General features: G+C 36.0%; 2 protein-coding genes across 3 annotated transcripts; both read right to left on the bottom strand.

Annotated features, from left to right (window-relative positions):
• Window positions 1-2,488: 2,488 nt before the first annotated feature.
• On the bottom strand, window positions 2,489-6,688 carry LOC134792713 (23 kDa integral membrane protein-like). The gene is made up of 5 exons (XM_063764011.1): window positions 6,542-6,688; window positions 5,921-6,109; window positions 4,884-5,060; window positions 4,153-4,392; window positions 2,489-3,687 (listed from the first exon to the last, which is right to left on the bottom strand). The coding sequence occupies exons 1-5, from the start codon at window positions 6,602-6,604 to the stop codon at window positions 3,592-3,594; spliced, it is 765 nt and encodes a 254-aa protein (XP_063620081.1). The 5' UTR covers window positions 6,605-6,688; the 3' UTR covers window positions 2,489-3,591.
• Window positions 6,689-10,507: 3,819 nt separating this feature from the next.
• LOC134793202 (23 kDa integral membrane protein-like) lies at window positions 10,508-15,208 on the bottom strand. 2 transcript variants are annotated; one of them, XM_063764782.1, is made up of 6 exons: window positions 15,042-15,205; window positions 14,224-14,412; window positions 13,563-13,742; window positions 12,911-13,044; window positions 12,519-12,624; window positions 10,508-10,668 (listed from the first exon to the last, which is right to left on the bottom strand). In XM_063764782.1, the coding sequence occupies exons 1-6, from the start codon at window positions 15,114-15,116 to the stop codon at window positions 10,585-10,587; spliced, it is 768 nt and encodes a 255-aa protein (XP_063620852.1). In that variant the 5' UTR covers window positions 15,117-15,205; the 3' UTR covers window positions 10,508-10,584. The 2 variants fall into 2 exon arrangements, with proteins under 2 accessions (XP_063620852.1, XP_063620853.1); XM_063764783.1 differs by having other exon boundaries at window positions 10,512-10,668; window positions 12,924-13,044; window positions 15,042-15,208.
• Window positions 15,209-16,359: the final 1,151 nt, after the last annotated feature.

Raw genomic sequence — 16,359 nt, 5'->3', positions numbered from 1 at the left:
TTGTATTATGAATTCCCAATAGACTACATGTTTTAACTATTTTTAATTTAATATTTGTTACGATAATTATTCACTTTTTTGTAACAAATTTTCATTTTTTTTTTCATTTTAAATCACATCATATAAATCATCTGGAATACTTGTAGATGTTGAATCAAATTTAAAATACAATTTTACATTATCCGCTTGGTAATGTATTATACGTTATACGTCAATATTTTTAAATAGTCCTTGTTGTTAAAATATATATCTTAAAGAACTTGCGCAAGTTGCTGCAAATATATAAATACACTTCGAGAATAGTCTAAATATTGCGGTATGTTTGAGTTTGTTAGCATTATAAGTATACTTACTTGCAAATTTCATGATTTCTGATAAACTTAACATAAAATCATTTTCTGATTAATATAAACTCCGAAGTTTTCCAATATCTTTATACTTTGTCATAAATACATTTAAAACATTTTTTTCTGCTTTTATAACATCTGTAGTGACCATGGAAATTATATAAACTGTTTATCTAAGTACTTTAGTATAAGTAAGTAATTATTTTTATTTAACATATGTTTTAAGATATTTATTGACTAGTCACTGTTTAAAGGTTTGTATGTTTATGCAAAAATCTGGCATGTTAAATTTGGTTAGTTCGCAATATGTTAACTACCTTAAACTCATATCAAATGTTAAATATAATTTTGTTACAAAATAAACGTGTTCCAACTAAATGCATTTTATTTAAAATTTAAAATTATTTAGACCTTTTAATGATTTTCGTAAGAAGATGCAGTGCAGTGTTGTATCAGTTAGGTATATAAATATTAAATAATATATTTTTTTTATTTTAAATTTTAATATAAATATTACAATAGATTTATGTGAATAGTGATAAAACTCGGGGTTGGTGTGAAATTTATTTATTGAACCACAAATATAGCCATAATTACGTGACTGAAGAAGATGGCTGCATACATTCAACACATAAGCATACCTAACAATACACATTTAGATTTAATTATATAATTCAAAATTTCATTTAATCACAAACACCTTCATAGTCATTACGAAACATGCAATATCATTTTGGCATTTTATTTTATTATTTCCATTCAATCAATTATTTTAAATTTATATAAAATTTCTAAATTCGTATGAAGGTTATCGTGTTGTATTAAAAATAGACATTTATTTCTTAATTCTTATTATTTTGCAGAATGAACAACCTTAATTTAAAAATGAACCTAATGACAATTTCCTCTTACATCTATTTATATTCCGTAACATTAAGCAACTACATAATTACTTAGTGCCTGCAATCATAACGACTACACATAATTCTATGACAAAAATATATCCATATTATCATTTATTTTCTTAAAATAGATTTATGCGAGGTGTCAGAGCGTCTACTTTGTCTAGTTCTATCAGTGTACAGCCTATTGATGGGCTATAGGTAAAAAATTATTAAGTTTTTAATAATTATTTAATAACTTCTTACGGATGCTACTACTTATTGTTCTCAAAAATGTTTAAAAATTACTGCAATTCATCATCAGACAATATTAATACTACTTAACTTAGGTACTTATAAATTACTTATAATAGAAAGTTCTATGAACTATTTTAATGAGAAAAATTGTGTGTTTGAAAGCAATATGTAGTATGTACTTACTTATATTGTGTATTAAGGGTTACCGCCCTTAATACAAGAATTTACGACGAGTATCAAATTAACACTACATTTGCAATTCCTATACCGACCGTGGTACACACTCATTTTGGGCCAGTCAATCAATTTGGGCCAGATTCACTATTTAGCTGGGCGACAAAACAGACTGACATATACATTAAGTGCCGTAAAACAGATAACTGGTGTGGACCTTGAATACAATAGAACTAAACATTTAACGTGTTACACTTCCTTACTTAATTTCTTAATGTAAAAAATTATAATATAATAATATATATACAATAAATCATAAGATAACGACTATACCAGGCCAGTCATAAAGACATGACTATAGTAAGAAAAAATATATAATATAGGCATGACACTTTTAATTGGTGTACGAAAGAGACGACGACTTTCTCCTATCATGCAATAAAAAAATAACTTTAAATTAGTGTAGGTACCATTAAACATAGTTAATTCCTAACTGAGCAATTAACTAAAATAAATATTAAATAACTTACTTACGTATTAAAGTTAAATATAATAAGTAGCCAACTAATCTCACATCTACAAATTATACAACCTTTTAGAATATAAGTATTTTACAAATCAAGCAAGATCACTACAATATACCTACAGCGCGCAGCAAGCAAACATAACGCGTAACATACCTTGTAACACCAAACAACATTCCTCGCAACATCGTGGGATTCGTAGGCATAAGACTTAAACTACGTAAATTCGTTTTCGATCGTTTGCTACACGGTAAAGCTATGTACCTATAGTGCATAGTGCGACTGGTTAGAATCAATAATGCACTACGAGAATCTAACATCTGTTAGGCCATTTATTAATAATCCAGTTCAATTTATCACTGTTCCTTTAACGGTGGATAGCACAGGTGGATTTACGGAGCTACACAATAAGGTCACATTTGGCGTAATTTACTTTCCCCTTAGAAGTTGAAATTTTAAAAATATTAGCTTGCTGATTTCTAATTAGGTAAAAGTAGTTCTAAATATACTATTGACGTTTAGAAGAGAGTCCTACTTACTATAGAATCACTAACAAAAATAAAGATAACGAAAACATGAGTGCTTCTACACAGAAAATATTATGAAAGAGTTATTAGTGCATCTAGTGTATTAATTTCATTCAATTCATGAATGAAAGTGCACTAATCAATATGTATAATCTTAATATATAGAGAGCATTTTTTCGAATTTAGGAGTTGTAAATTTTTTACCGTGAAAATTTTTATTAACAGTACCTAACCCTTTAACAACCATGGAACTACTACAACTACTTATTCATTGAGAGATTTTACATTACTAACTATGAATATGAAGAACTATAATGCATCAGATATAAATGCAAAATCCATATGAGAAACATACAACTCAAGTAGTACTGAAGAAGCAGGAAATGGCAAAACAGATTAGTTTGAATATGCGTGTCTTAATAGTTCTAGATTCACATAATTGGTCCCATGTGGCTCTATAGCCTCAGCTGATTTGCTTAAACCTACTTATTATCACAGGATACAGCTACGGTTCATAGAACTCTATTGTACGTTTCAAGTGCAAAAGGTAACATCTACCGTGACAGCACCCGAAGTTCATTTCATTGTGCATTTTATCTATTACGAATTAAAATCTTAGTTACGTACCTAGTTACATTCGATCGATATAAACACGCTTAATTTCATTGCTACATTGACTGAAGTAAATATAATAGCAACAGAAACACTTAAATATCATAAAAATTATAAGTTCTTTCTCAGATACATACTTATGGAAAATACTTGTTTTTAATACAAAAGTGTCAGTGAACTTTCAATCGTACACAATTTTATATAAAAATGTATTCTCAAACATAGTGTTATCAAAACATTTACTTATATGCTAATACGATGCTGATTGTTAGTTTTCGAAATGTGCTTGTAGATTTTGCTGAAGCTTTCGACGTTCTACTCGTATTGTTCTGGCCATCCACAGCGCCAATATGATGCAGAGTATCTGTAGAATCAAATGAATAACAATTATCAAATTCTCGGTCCATAAAAATATTTGCAATTATTTCTTCTAAGTATATCATAAATTATTTATTCATTCTTCTGTAGCTATTTATTCGCTAATATTATGTATTTCACGAGCATAGACACTAAATATGAGTATGAAATCATACACCTCTTTCTGTCTTACTTTAAATATGTAGACGTAATTCAATATAGGTAGTAAAAGGGGCTCAAACCATGCAATATATACTGCCCTGCTAAGCCAAGGATCGCAATCTCAAAAGAAAATTCATTGCTAACTTATACTTTAGTTTCTATTACTATTACTAGCTCTATTAGGCTTAGGAGGGCAGTATAGGTACTTTGAAATTTCTTTGATGAGGTGGTATCTTAGATGAAGAATGTATGTACTGATTGCATGGTTGATAATTTATCTAGGATGTTGCTAAAACATTCCTTTACTCACCTCTAGCAAAGCGAATATAACTCCAGTAGTAATAAAGATGTTTCCCTTCAATGCCTTCTTCTGTCGCATCGCCTCCTCACACCCCCTTGCATAGTAACTCCGATCAGCCAAGCAGGTAGCGTGAAGGTGTCTTCGAGCACCACCTTCACGAAGGCCATGAGCGCGGGCGCAGCACGAAGGTGGGATGTCGCGGTGGATGATGGAATAGTCTTGAGGGCCGTCGACGCCGCAACATTGATTCTAATCGATATCAGAAGTGTTAATTGGTGTGATATTGAAAGTCCATTAGCTTTGGTAAAGTGGTTTTAATTTGATTTCTTGAAAGTTAGTTTTGATTCTATAGGAATTTTTAATGAGTAGATAGTAATTATTAATTAAACCTATACCGAACTTATATTTTATAGTCATCCGAAATTTTTGTACATATTGTTGTGATGAATTATAATACCTATCCGCCTTATAAGTTGTTCAGGATATAGTGCTACTAAAGCTAATTGATGTAATTGAAGCGAAAGTCTTCGTTTCGGCTTGGGCAAAAATTCTTTCATTCTTCACTGTCACATTTTTCGACCGATTTTAGTGAAATTTTGTGAGCAGGTTATATATTTAAAGTTTTTTTGTCAATTTAGTTTTAGAAAAACTTTCTATTTGGCGTAGCCATGGCAATTCGCGAGGTCAGCAGCTCATAGAGCCACTAGTAATATTTAATCAACTACGTAACAAAATCCTACCTCTGACTGCAAGTTATCCCAATAGTTCCGATGGCTGACAACTTCATCATCGATCGTGGCGTTGCGGTAGAACTGCATGCGCATCTCGCTGCCCCCTCCCACCCAGGCACTTAGCACAGCTGCCCCCACCCCCACTACAACCTCCACTGATACGAGGAATATAAAGAAGCAGGCATGCTGAAAGTAAAACACATAAAGATTATTATTAAAAGTTAGAAATTTGTGATGGATAAAATTATATTCCCTACAATTTTTATGACTAAAAATTTTACTCCCTACAAGCATGATTTCGTTGGATACTTGAAATTATTCAAAAACAGAACTAGTCGTTCGTTATAGTCAGCGGTCCTTAACCCCTTACTGCATATAATAAAAAATATTTGTTGAAATTTGAACTTTAATAGCTGTCAATAGAGTTAAATATCATATCCCCATATATGGCTTCGTATGCGGTAAGGGGCTAAGGGAGTGGATCATGATCACAAATGATTGTATCTATGTGTATAGTCAGCCTCAATTGTATTGGTGGAAAAGGCGCCAAAGCTATCTGTTACCCTGGAATACTCTTCCAAATAGAGATTTATCTCCACAGTTCACGTTCAAATGTATTTTCCATGTTCAAATTTTTCTACATATACATAGAATAGAGACATAAATCTTCAGTTCAGTTATTAGAGAATCTATTTTATTTATGACTCATAAGTCTGGTAAGCGTACCAGCGTAAACTTAACGACTTTTGATGCTTAATGTAGGTACCTTCACCACTACTAATATCAATTGACGATCAATATTAATTAATTCGATAACCCAAGGTCACCAGGAAACTCCACTTATCAGTGTCAGGTTATGACTATCAATCTTCGTTCAATGATATAAAGTGGCGTAGTATACAAATAAATTCTAAGGTCGCATTTATTCATCAGTGTATGTAATACAAGACTCACTCTTTATGATGACTTTTCTTAATAGAGTTCCACATGGTATTCTTCTAGGTCCCATACTTTTTCACATCTGAGTTAGTACTTAGACTGCTTACCACGTATAATATCTTCACATGCTCCCGAAGGGCTCCAATACAGCCCAGTACCGCAGTGACGACGAGACACAAGCCCAGGGTCAGAAGGAAAGACAGCACTCCTCGAGACAACGCCGCCTGTTCGTCGGGGCGGCTCTTGCGTTCACGCATGTTCATCACGCAGATCGCCATTAAGATGAGACCAAAAAGCTGGAGACAATATACTTATTCAGAATAGTAAATATTCGCTTTGGATGTAAATATTTTGTCAAATATAACAAATAACAAAAAACAGACATACAATTTACCTAGATTTTAAACAGAAAACATGAAAGCGACAACAGAAATTTTGGAACAAGTGGAGCTGTAACTTTAGGTTTTTTTAGAGAGTAAATTGAGCATGTTTTTTGGATATTGTAATATTTATACTAAGAAAGCAGTTTAAAATAAATGTATATATACACGAGCAAATAAAAATAAATTGTATAAAAGTGAAAGCAAATGCATGCATCCACATTCCACGACTATTTCACCTCTTTCAGTCAACGCGTAACATGGACACGTAATATCATAACATCCCAAAACAATCGATAATGCTACGCCACGCCCGAATTAGATATTGATTCAAAAAAAAATACTTACGATACATATAATATTGAACAATGTGAGGAAAAACTTCATGCAGCGTATGCTGCGGGGCTTCATTTTGGCGGAGGCCGAGAGGCCAAAGTGACCGATGTCCGAAGCTTAGGACGAGACCAAAGGAAGTGAGGCTTATGGACATCGTATCGATCATCTGCATTTGACGACCCCTTGGGTGATTATAGTAGTGCTTGGTGGCGAGCGGAGCGGATATTTATGAGGTATCTATTAACTTTTTTGTTATATTACTTATTTATACCTACTTATTGGGAGAAAGTAACGCCATCTTAAACAAATTGAAAACCGGTAAATCAACTTAGGTGATTTGAATGCATTGGGATCGGAGGGTATAATTGATTTTTTTTAAGCTGACCGTCTAAAATAAAAACATTATGTAATTAAATCATTAACCAATAATTAATAAACCATCACTTAACATAGAATTCATACACTAAAATTCAGAAACACGAGGCCTTAAAAATTTACTACACCAGAACAAAACAACCAATACCTCTTACTCTTAATCAAATAACTCACCACGAGTCACTCCAGGCGCAAAAATACCCAACACGTGTAACCGGCTAACTATAGAGCGGTAAATTAAAACTAGATTCTTTATAGTAAACAATATAATATGAAAATATGTACAATAAAGTAATAGTTTCCGTCAGTACTTGAATCTAAACCAATAAAATATCGTCACTAGCCTTAACGTTTTTGAATCCCATTCTTTGTCGAACCGTACGATCAACTTAGGCTGCGGGTGCGGGAATCAGCTTTGGCAACGCAGGCTCAGCGAGGTCCGTGGGTAGAGAAAAGCTTCAGCAGCAAACGTCCAAATAATAAGCAGCAACAGTAATAAGTAGCTCTTCAATTTAAAGGTAGAAGGAAGGGCTGCAACAAACGTACGTTCTTAGGCTTGTCGAAACCTAACCCAAGCCTCATTCCGTTACGAGAACCAGTGACGTACATTACGTACAAATAAGACTTGGATTAGGTTTAATTTCAACATAAACCTAAACTTAATGTTATATATACAATTATACAAAGTTTACCTGCATTAGTGGCAGCTAGGGAATGCAATCTCGATATCGCAATTTCGAGATCTCGCGAGATCTCGCACGGTTTTTCGAGATTCAATCTCGTTGACAGGAAATCTCGATTTTTGCAATCTTGGTCGAGATCTCGATTGACATTTTCAAGATCTCGAACGAGATTGAAAGAGTGATCTGTGTAAATTACTTTGTTTTGAGTAATATTTTTGACCTTAGATTCATGTTGTTCAGGCAGTGTAATTGTGCGCGCATTGTAGCGCGCTCTGTGCGAAAGAATCGGGCGAATTTAGCGTACCCACAATTAGGTATTTATATGAATCGCTATGAATCGGATGACCCTACATTTTTTGTAAGTTGCTCAGTGCTTGTCAAAAATATCAACTGAGCATGTTAGTGCCTCTACTTACAATGATAATTAAAAATAATTAATAACTAGGTACCATTTTTTCATACTTACATGCAAATTAGAGCTATATATTTCTTGTTTTTTTTTTATAATACCTATATGATTTTTATTAAATGTTAATTTAATTTGTTGTTTTTATTTTCAAAATACAACATGACGTACCCTATATAAGTAGTTTATACGGAATCCCTAGAGATTGTTGATAAAAATAACACATTTTTATTTACTTTGTCAAATCTCGATCTCGTCGAGATTAATCTCGATCTCGAAAATCTGGCGGTCGAGATCTCGAAATACCCAATCTCGATTCAGATTTTTCGTGCTAGATCTCGAATCGCCAATCTTGGTGCGAGATTGCATTCCCTAACTGGCAGCCCTAGTATTAACTTTTATCACTAATTATAACCATAGAGTCGCATTAAAATAATAATTACAGAATTTTGCTGTATCCAACAACATTTCCAAAGGAAACATTTAAGAAGAAAAAAACAAAAGACGGGCGAAACCCTTAGTTTTTTATTTACAACCGGCCAGTGCGCGCGGTGGCTGCACATGCAGGTTTGCCATGTTACACACGCTCGCTGCGTTTACACATTGAAGTTGAATCGCAATAGATAACCTTTGCACGGAATGACCCGGAGCGAGAAGTACTATCTTGCTAGTAATCTTTGAATCGGTTTAATTAAATAACAAAACCGATTATTACACAATAAAGGATGACTCACGTTAGACCGGGCCGTGTCCGGGCCGGAGCTTCCGGCGCCTACTTTTCTATGACATGACAGGCGATCACGTGATGCTTTTCATAGAAAACGATGCGCCCGGAAGCTCCGGCCCGAACACGCCACGGTCTAACGTGAGTCATCCTTAACACAGTTAGGCACGGTTTTGTATTTTACCTATTATTTTACCTGTTATTTTTATATACTTTTTAGTCATTTTATGAATTAACTAATCTACATTTTTAAAAACTTCTTTTTCTAAGTACCGCTTTGAGGATATTAAGAGTATGGTCATGACATCTTACTATGTATCTTGCCCTATTTATTAACCGCTCCGCTACCCGCTACGTTCATCACCAAGTGGCAATATATAGAGCGTGAGAATCCAGGTGTCCACTTCCCCACACATCAGGGTCTGACTTTGTCGGTCGCGCACCGTCTTTGTTCTGTGACACAACTTCTTTTGCATCCACTGTGACTTTTATCCCTTTAACGTAAGGATCAATTTCCACTGCTTGTATATCATATTTTTGTGGGCCGCAAGCACCACGTCATGTACTTAGGTTTTCTTCAGCACTAATTTAAGGTTGCGGTTTGTTTGGATCGTGTTATATTGATTTAAGGTTTATAGTTGTTTGAAAAACACATTCTAGTTTGACAGTACTGCGTTGTTGTTATTGCAATTAATTCATCGATATTGGTTGTCGTTTTGCAAATTAGTTAAGGTATGTATTTGTCATTCATAATGGAGCAGACGCGGTATCATGCATGGTCGCATTTTTATCACCTGCCATGCCATGCGTCACTTTCGCACTTACATATTTGTTAGAACGTGACAGGCATGGTGACAAATGATAAAGAGCCGACCCATCTTAGCCCTAAATGTATAGGTATCGTGTCGTCAAAATCGACTGAAAGTATGCCATGTCCTATATAACTATGTGCCTTTTTGTCGTTTTCATTTACATTCGATTTTATAGTACTTACGGAAATCTTGGAAAATACCTAAAATGGTTATTTGTCCGTCTCAGTTTCAACAGATTCTCATGATCTTTGGTGAGCAAGTTCCATTGAATTTCAGTTAATGATTTTTTTTTCAAAATAGCGGATTCTAACTCGCAAGGTCTACGGCTCACAGAGCCACTAGTTTAGAAGAGATTATTCTTTGGGTCAAAAGTATTAAAAACGGAGATAAACCATCATATTATTTCGTATAGAAAACTATAGCCTTAACTTTTACCTATCTTAGATTAGACGGTTCGAGAGTTTGTTCCCTAACAGAAGTGAAGCTACTATATTAAGACTGAGTCTAATTTAAATGTTACTTTTTTACTACAGTCTTTATTTTCAGCGTCACCTTTGGCCTAATCATGATTTGTCCACCAACGCAGTACGAAAAAAACATCGCACTTATATTCCATCTAAGCTACAGGCGACCACTGACTAACAGTCCGCCGGACGATATCGGCCGGTCAGTTGTTCGGAAGTTTCGGAACTGTCAACTTTTTGTTCTAACTGACAGGCCGATATCGTCCGGCGGCCTGTTAGTCAGTGGTCGGCTTAAGTTAACTATCGCTGTAAAATCTGTGCATAGTTAGTTATTTCGTAATATTAAGATGAAAAACTATTTGCTCGGTTGGTCAGTCTGAATCAAAAAGCTAGGAAATGCAAAATAAATAAGTACAATAAATCTTTTTGAATCCTTTTTATTACAAAAATCTTAATCACAATAATTACATGCGTAATCTGCCACACCGCGTATTTGGCCGCATTGACCTGTTATACGTGTGATGATATTGAAATCAAAGTGGTATCATATTTAAAGTTTTTGAATACGCGCCTTTCTTTGTTCGTTGCGAGCTAATATTTAACAGTTTTCTTGTAAACTTGCACCCTATTCTTCAGGTTGTGAGCCACCATCAATGACAGCACCGTCCCCGTCACCTGAAAACATTAATAACTTAAATAATTTTGTTCGAGTGAGCAAGTGAATAGGTACTTAATATCATACTATATCTAATAAATATATTATGCGATCTACAAAAGTATTTGCTCATATTATTATCGCAGGCAATGGCCTACCGGGCCAAAGCAATTTTCACTTATATTTCCTAAGTCTAGTTTATGTTAAAAAAAATAAAGTAAAAATATCAAGATTTATCTTTGTCGTACCTAGTGCGTAAGCATTAAGTAATGAAACCAAATAGTGTGCGATAATCCCAACCAATACAAACGCCTGCAAATAGTTATAGTGTTCTTCTCCACTAAGAATAACGGCCGTTGCTGATAGGCACCAGATTTAATTGAAATTGGGTACTTTCTTACTCGTAATAGTCAAATCAGCTTCTTTTTAAGAACTGTCAAAATATGGAATTTATATGAAAACGAGTAAAGTGACGTCACGGTCAGCTGGCCTACTTTTTATATTTTTATCCGATTTATTAAATAGAAATTGTGTTTAAAAATAACTGCTATCTATGTTTTTCTAATAATTAGCTGGTGCTTTATTTCGTGCACGGTGTGAAATACATTATTTAACCCAATAAAACATTTATTTACATACAATATATATACAGTGGTACTACTAAACGAAATTAATAACTAGCTTAAATCTAAAATAGGCCCTTGAGGCATTGTACCAGCATGGATGCTGGCGGCATTTCCTCGCTGTATCGCAATGCTGATACGTTGTGCGAGGTAGCCGCCAGCTCTTCGGTCACCAGTTACGTCAACCAGACGCTTCGCGATTTCTGCGAACAACTTATGCGCGCTGGGACCCCATGGACCTAGAGTTTCAACACCAAATGGTACAAAATGGTACTCTCTACCGAGGCTCTTATATTTGTTACGTTTTAGAATTTCGGCGCTTTCCGCCGCTCCGCCCGCTTTTACAGTAGTCCGTTGGAGGTGGGACGGTGCCAGTGTGTCTACGCAGGTAGCATCCCACACCAACATCCGTCCCAAGCTCCAAGGAACTAAGGACACTCCATCGGGCCTCTTGCCATCATCTCTGATAATGCCAGTCGGCTCAAGAAGAGCAGGCACTTTGATGGTGGCAAGAGACCGACGGACTATGTCATTAAGCGACGCATGTCTCGAAAAACGGCCTGCACTTTTTTGACAAGATAATCCGTGGTGTCCCAGTCGGTCCACGTCCGTGCCACAAGAGCATATGTGTGGCGTACACACCGAAACCCCGAGTCGCAAACCAGTCGCCAGTCTAAGGGAGGCCGGATCCAAGAAAGTACCAGTATTTTAAGTAGAGGAAAGTACACATTTAATATTGTTTGCCGTATACCAATTGAACGTGTTTTCCAATAATAACTAAGTGCGAAGTTGGTGGTGGGGAAAATACAAACAATGCTAACGCACGACTTGGTGAAAATATGAACTTTTGTTGGACGTCTATACATATAGGTACCTACTTCGTACCTTCCAATTGAAAAAATAATCTCGTCCCACACCCACCAGAATGGCGGCGCCACAGTCATGCATGGAGCGAATAGCTCTTATATATTTATGTGTGGTACATATGGACATGTAATAAAGAGGGATGAATGCCATATAGGAAAAGAATGTTAGGAATGAATGTTGATGGACGGAGAGCGGATGGTAGATCCAAAAAACGATGGATGGAATGTGTGAAAGAGGATACGAGAAAGAAAGGAGTGAGTGCTGAGGTGACGGGAGAATGGAAGAGAAAAACATGTGCCGACCCCATTAACGTGGGATAAGGGTAGGAAGAAGAAGAAGGTAATGAGATAGAGAACTACAAGTAACTTGACTTTTCTAACCTCAAACCAGAAGCACATAGAGGCGACACCGATCATGCAGTCGGCGGAGTCACGCAGCGCGTACAAAATGGCGTCCTCGCAACCTTCTGTGTAGAAGGCCTTCGTACTGGAAACAGAATACGTTACATTGAAAATTAAATCAATCTGAATTTTATGTCTCACCTGCTCTGGCACGGTCACCATGTGAACGTTCACTCACTGAGGGAGCTCTCTCACAAGGTGGCCTAAGATAATGATGGAGGTCAAGGAAATTTTATGATGGCAACTGCTTAGTGAGAATACCAATAAAGAAAATACCTAGATGGTTCTCATTTTTTATTACCACAATTTTTTTATCAATGGATCTATATTTTTATTATCTAGGAAAGGATCAAAGTTCTAAACCTACTTACTTGAGACAATTACGGTAGAGCTGCTTCTGCGCAGCAGCGGTGCGGGAGCGGTATGCGCGCGGACAACAAGACACGCTCACAGGCGAGTTCACGATCTGGTAGTCATCTGGCCCGTTCAGACCACAGCATTCGTACTGAAAACAAGAGAAATCATTATCTGAAGCAGAAACGACTTCGCAGAGCTGATGGATCACTTCAGGAGTCAAGACGTGTCTGTGATCGATGTGGCAAGAAAGGCCGAGCGACTATAGATTATACAGCCATCGTAATTAGGAAAGATGCTGTAGGCCAATGAAGATGATGAATTTTTTAATTAGATAAAGCGTATCAGAGAGGGATTTAAACTACTCCCCCTCGCATGCCGTCGTCGACTTGAGAAATTAGACAAACGTCATACCTAGGCAGGACTAACCACAAGTAATGAGAGTTGCATTAAATCGTCAATAAACTTATTCATAGCATGGTATATATGTAGGTACCTATTACGTAGGTTAGTGCTGTTTATTCCTGTTATTTAGGTTTATTCCTACATGACAATCGCTCACTTTCTCTCCGATTCTTTTGCCACGTTTACTATACAGTAACGCCAACTGTTGGTAGTTGTAGTGTGTTGGTAGAATTGAGAGTGACAGAAGAAAAGCTAGAAACTCACGTTAGCCTCCAAGAACTCCCAATACTGCCGATGTGTCGCCACATCCTCGCCAGTAACGTTACGGAAGAAGTCCTCCCTCAGATAGCTGGTCACTTTATACTCGAGCCCGTAACGCTGGAGCGCCACGTAGATGGCCAGCATCACCTCCATCAACATGAGGATGACGTGGAAGCCGACGTACTGGAAATAAGAGGTGCTGTTAACGCTCTAAGTTTTTTAGATGAGGATGCAATTTCATCGAAAACTCATACCTATTTACATACATATTTCATCAAACATTTGCTTCCAGCAGATCCTTAATTACTGCACGTGGCCAGATGGAAGCCAGACAATTTGGACACTTGTGTTGTGTTTGGCACGGTGGATGGAGGACGGGATAGTGGATCCACCCGCTCGGCAGATATTCTAAAGGCCTGCCAGGGATCTACACAGGCGCCTATTACTAGGACGGCGGAAAACAGTACAGAATGGAGAGACTTGGTGCACAAAACAATGACCTCATGTGGTCGTGACCCACAGTCATGAGGAAACGAGGAAGAAGATGATAAGCGATTACCGTCGCAACACCAGAGGGATTGTAAGTGCCGGCATTTAACATGGGCTTTTTTGAAGGTTTGGAGGTCATATCAGCGATTCTTTCCAGTTTAGCTAAGAAGCTTACCAAGTAAAGCAACTTGACGCTGTTCCTCAAAACCGCAACGATGCCAAAAATGCCCATGATGACCAGCAGTGTACAGGCGGCAATGATCAGCAAGTCGCCCACGTAGGTGCCTGCTGCCTCTTCTTCGCCATATTGGTCGAGGATGCGGGTGTCGACCACGGCGAAGCCGAAGATGAAGAGTGCCGTGACCTAACGGTGAACTTTTAGGAAGAACCAACAGTAGGGCTAACATGAGTTGACATTTGACGTTTAGATATCAAATGCCTGCTCATGGTCGCCGTACAGCAGCTCAGTGAAATAGTTTTTAAGGTTGTTGAAATTACAAGCAAGAGTTTTATTTTCCATTAGAGCAATAAGCAAGACCAGATTCTATCTATCTAGATCTGAGCTGAATCTGAACTGAGGTCTCTTTAATGTCAATATCTAGCATATTTTCTAGCTTGTTAATTGAAATTTATTTCATTATTCGATCATATCTAAGATTGATAAGATCATAACCAGCTTGTATAAGTCCCATTGTTGGGCTTTTTTTAGGGAGAAACATAGGTTTACTCATGATGTTTTCCTTCAGCGAAGAGCAACATAAATATTTCGTAAGGTAAACGTACTGGTGTTCGACGCGGTCCCATCAGTACATATGTCACCTTGAAACTTAAGTCATTGTTAATAGAGGTGACAGCGAGGTGTCATCTATTGGGCATTAGCATGTCGAGCACTAGTACGTTTACCTTAACTAGATCAGTTTTAAAGAAACTGATTGGATGAGCTACGATTTGAACAACCAAATAAACAATAGCTGTTTTAAATCAAACACTTACGATACATAGCACGTTCAAGGCCACCAGCAATATTCTCGAACAGCCGTGTCCAAACTCCGACATTTGGTACACCATCTTACTGTACCACGTTTAGAATTCCTTGTCCCTCCTTTGTATACGGAGACCCGTTTTGGTCAACGCCATGACATTGATTGAGTCAGGTGGAAGAGTAAACTACGTATAAATTCTGGGGAAACTCCAGATGGCTAATAGGCCAGTGAATTATTAAATAGTAATGATATCGATTCGCTTGTCAGCTTTTTGTATGCATTTAGTGATGTCTTTTATAAATAATAATGCAGTTGCACGTGGAAATAACACACTTTATTGGTATAAAAAAATCTGTACAGTGATTTGCAAAAATAAATACTTACATAGGCATGTATTTTACTTAAATAACTAGTCAGAACTTACTTATTTTAAAGTACATAACTTACGGGTTAAGTACAGGTGTAAAAGCAAACAAAACATGTGATAATAAGTACTGATGACTGAAAAATACAAATTAAAAAAGATTTGACAAAAAAACCACTAGATAACTGTAAATAATACTGTATCAATTTTATAGATAATACTCGTACAAAATTGCAAGTAGGTAGGTACATTCTAATCGTTAATAATATGAACAACTTCAATTCAAGTTAGTCTAACCAAAATGACATTAATAAATAAATAAATAAATAAAAATTATTTATTTCCGACCAACACATTGTTATTGCGTAAGTACATTACCTTCATTAGGATATTTTGATAACTGGTATAAAAAATATATTTTTTTTACTTGCAGAATTATAGATAGAGTTTTTAAGTTGTATTACTATTTATTAAAATTAAATGCACACACGTTCAATGCAATTAGTTCAATTAGTGTGTTTTAAGGATTTTTAACTATATTTATTTCTGAGGAACAAATCAAAATATTTTATGAAATATTTTTTGATTCTATTTTAGTCTATATTTATTTCTGTTTAAAGTGACTTTGAACCTATCTTTAAATATTTCGATTGAAAATACGTTTCACTTTTATTTACTTCCTTAGATGCCATTAAAATTATATAAATAAACAATTTGTACTTATCGTAGCACTGGGAAACTTTGGATATGAAAACAATATCCAGGATTACATACAATAAATACCATATACTTAAGTTATACTGTATCTAGTTCTGAATATCAATTAAAACGTAAACTCTGACCACGCTAACTTTGCACAAACGTCAAGTATGGAGCTTATAGGGGTATGCATACATGTGACGTCCCACGGTCAAAGGTACCTTATGGCGGGTATGGAGTTATGCATACCCCAGTAATCTACAAT

This window comes from Cydia splendana, chromosome 8 (assembly GCF_910591565.1).
Source record: "Cydia splendana chromosome 8, ilCydSple1.2, whole genome shotgun sequence".
Taxonomy (NCBI): Eukaryota; Metazoa; Arthropoda; class Insecta; order Lepidoptera; family Tortricidae; genus Cydia; species Cydia splendana.
Note: the sequence above shows the minus strand (reverse complement) of the source record. Positions and strands in the feature narration are given on the sequence as shown.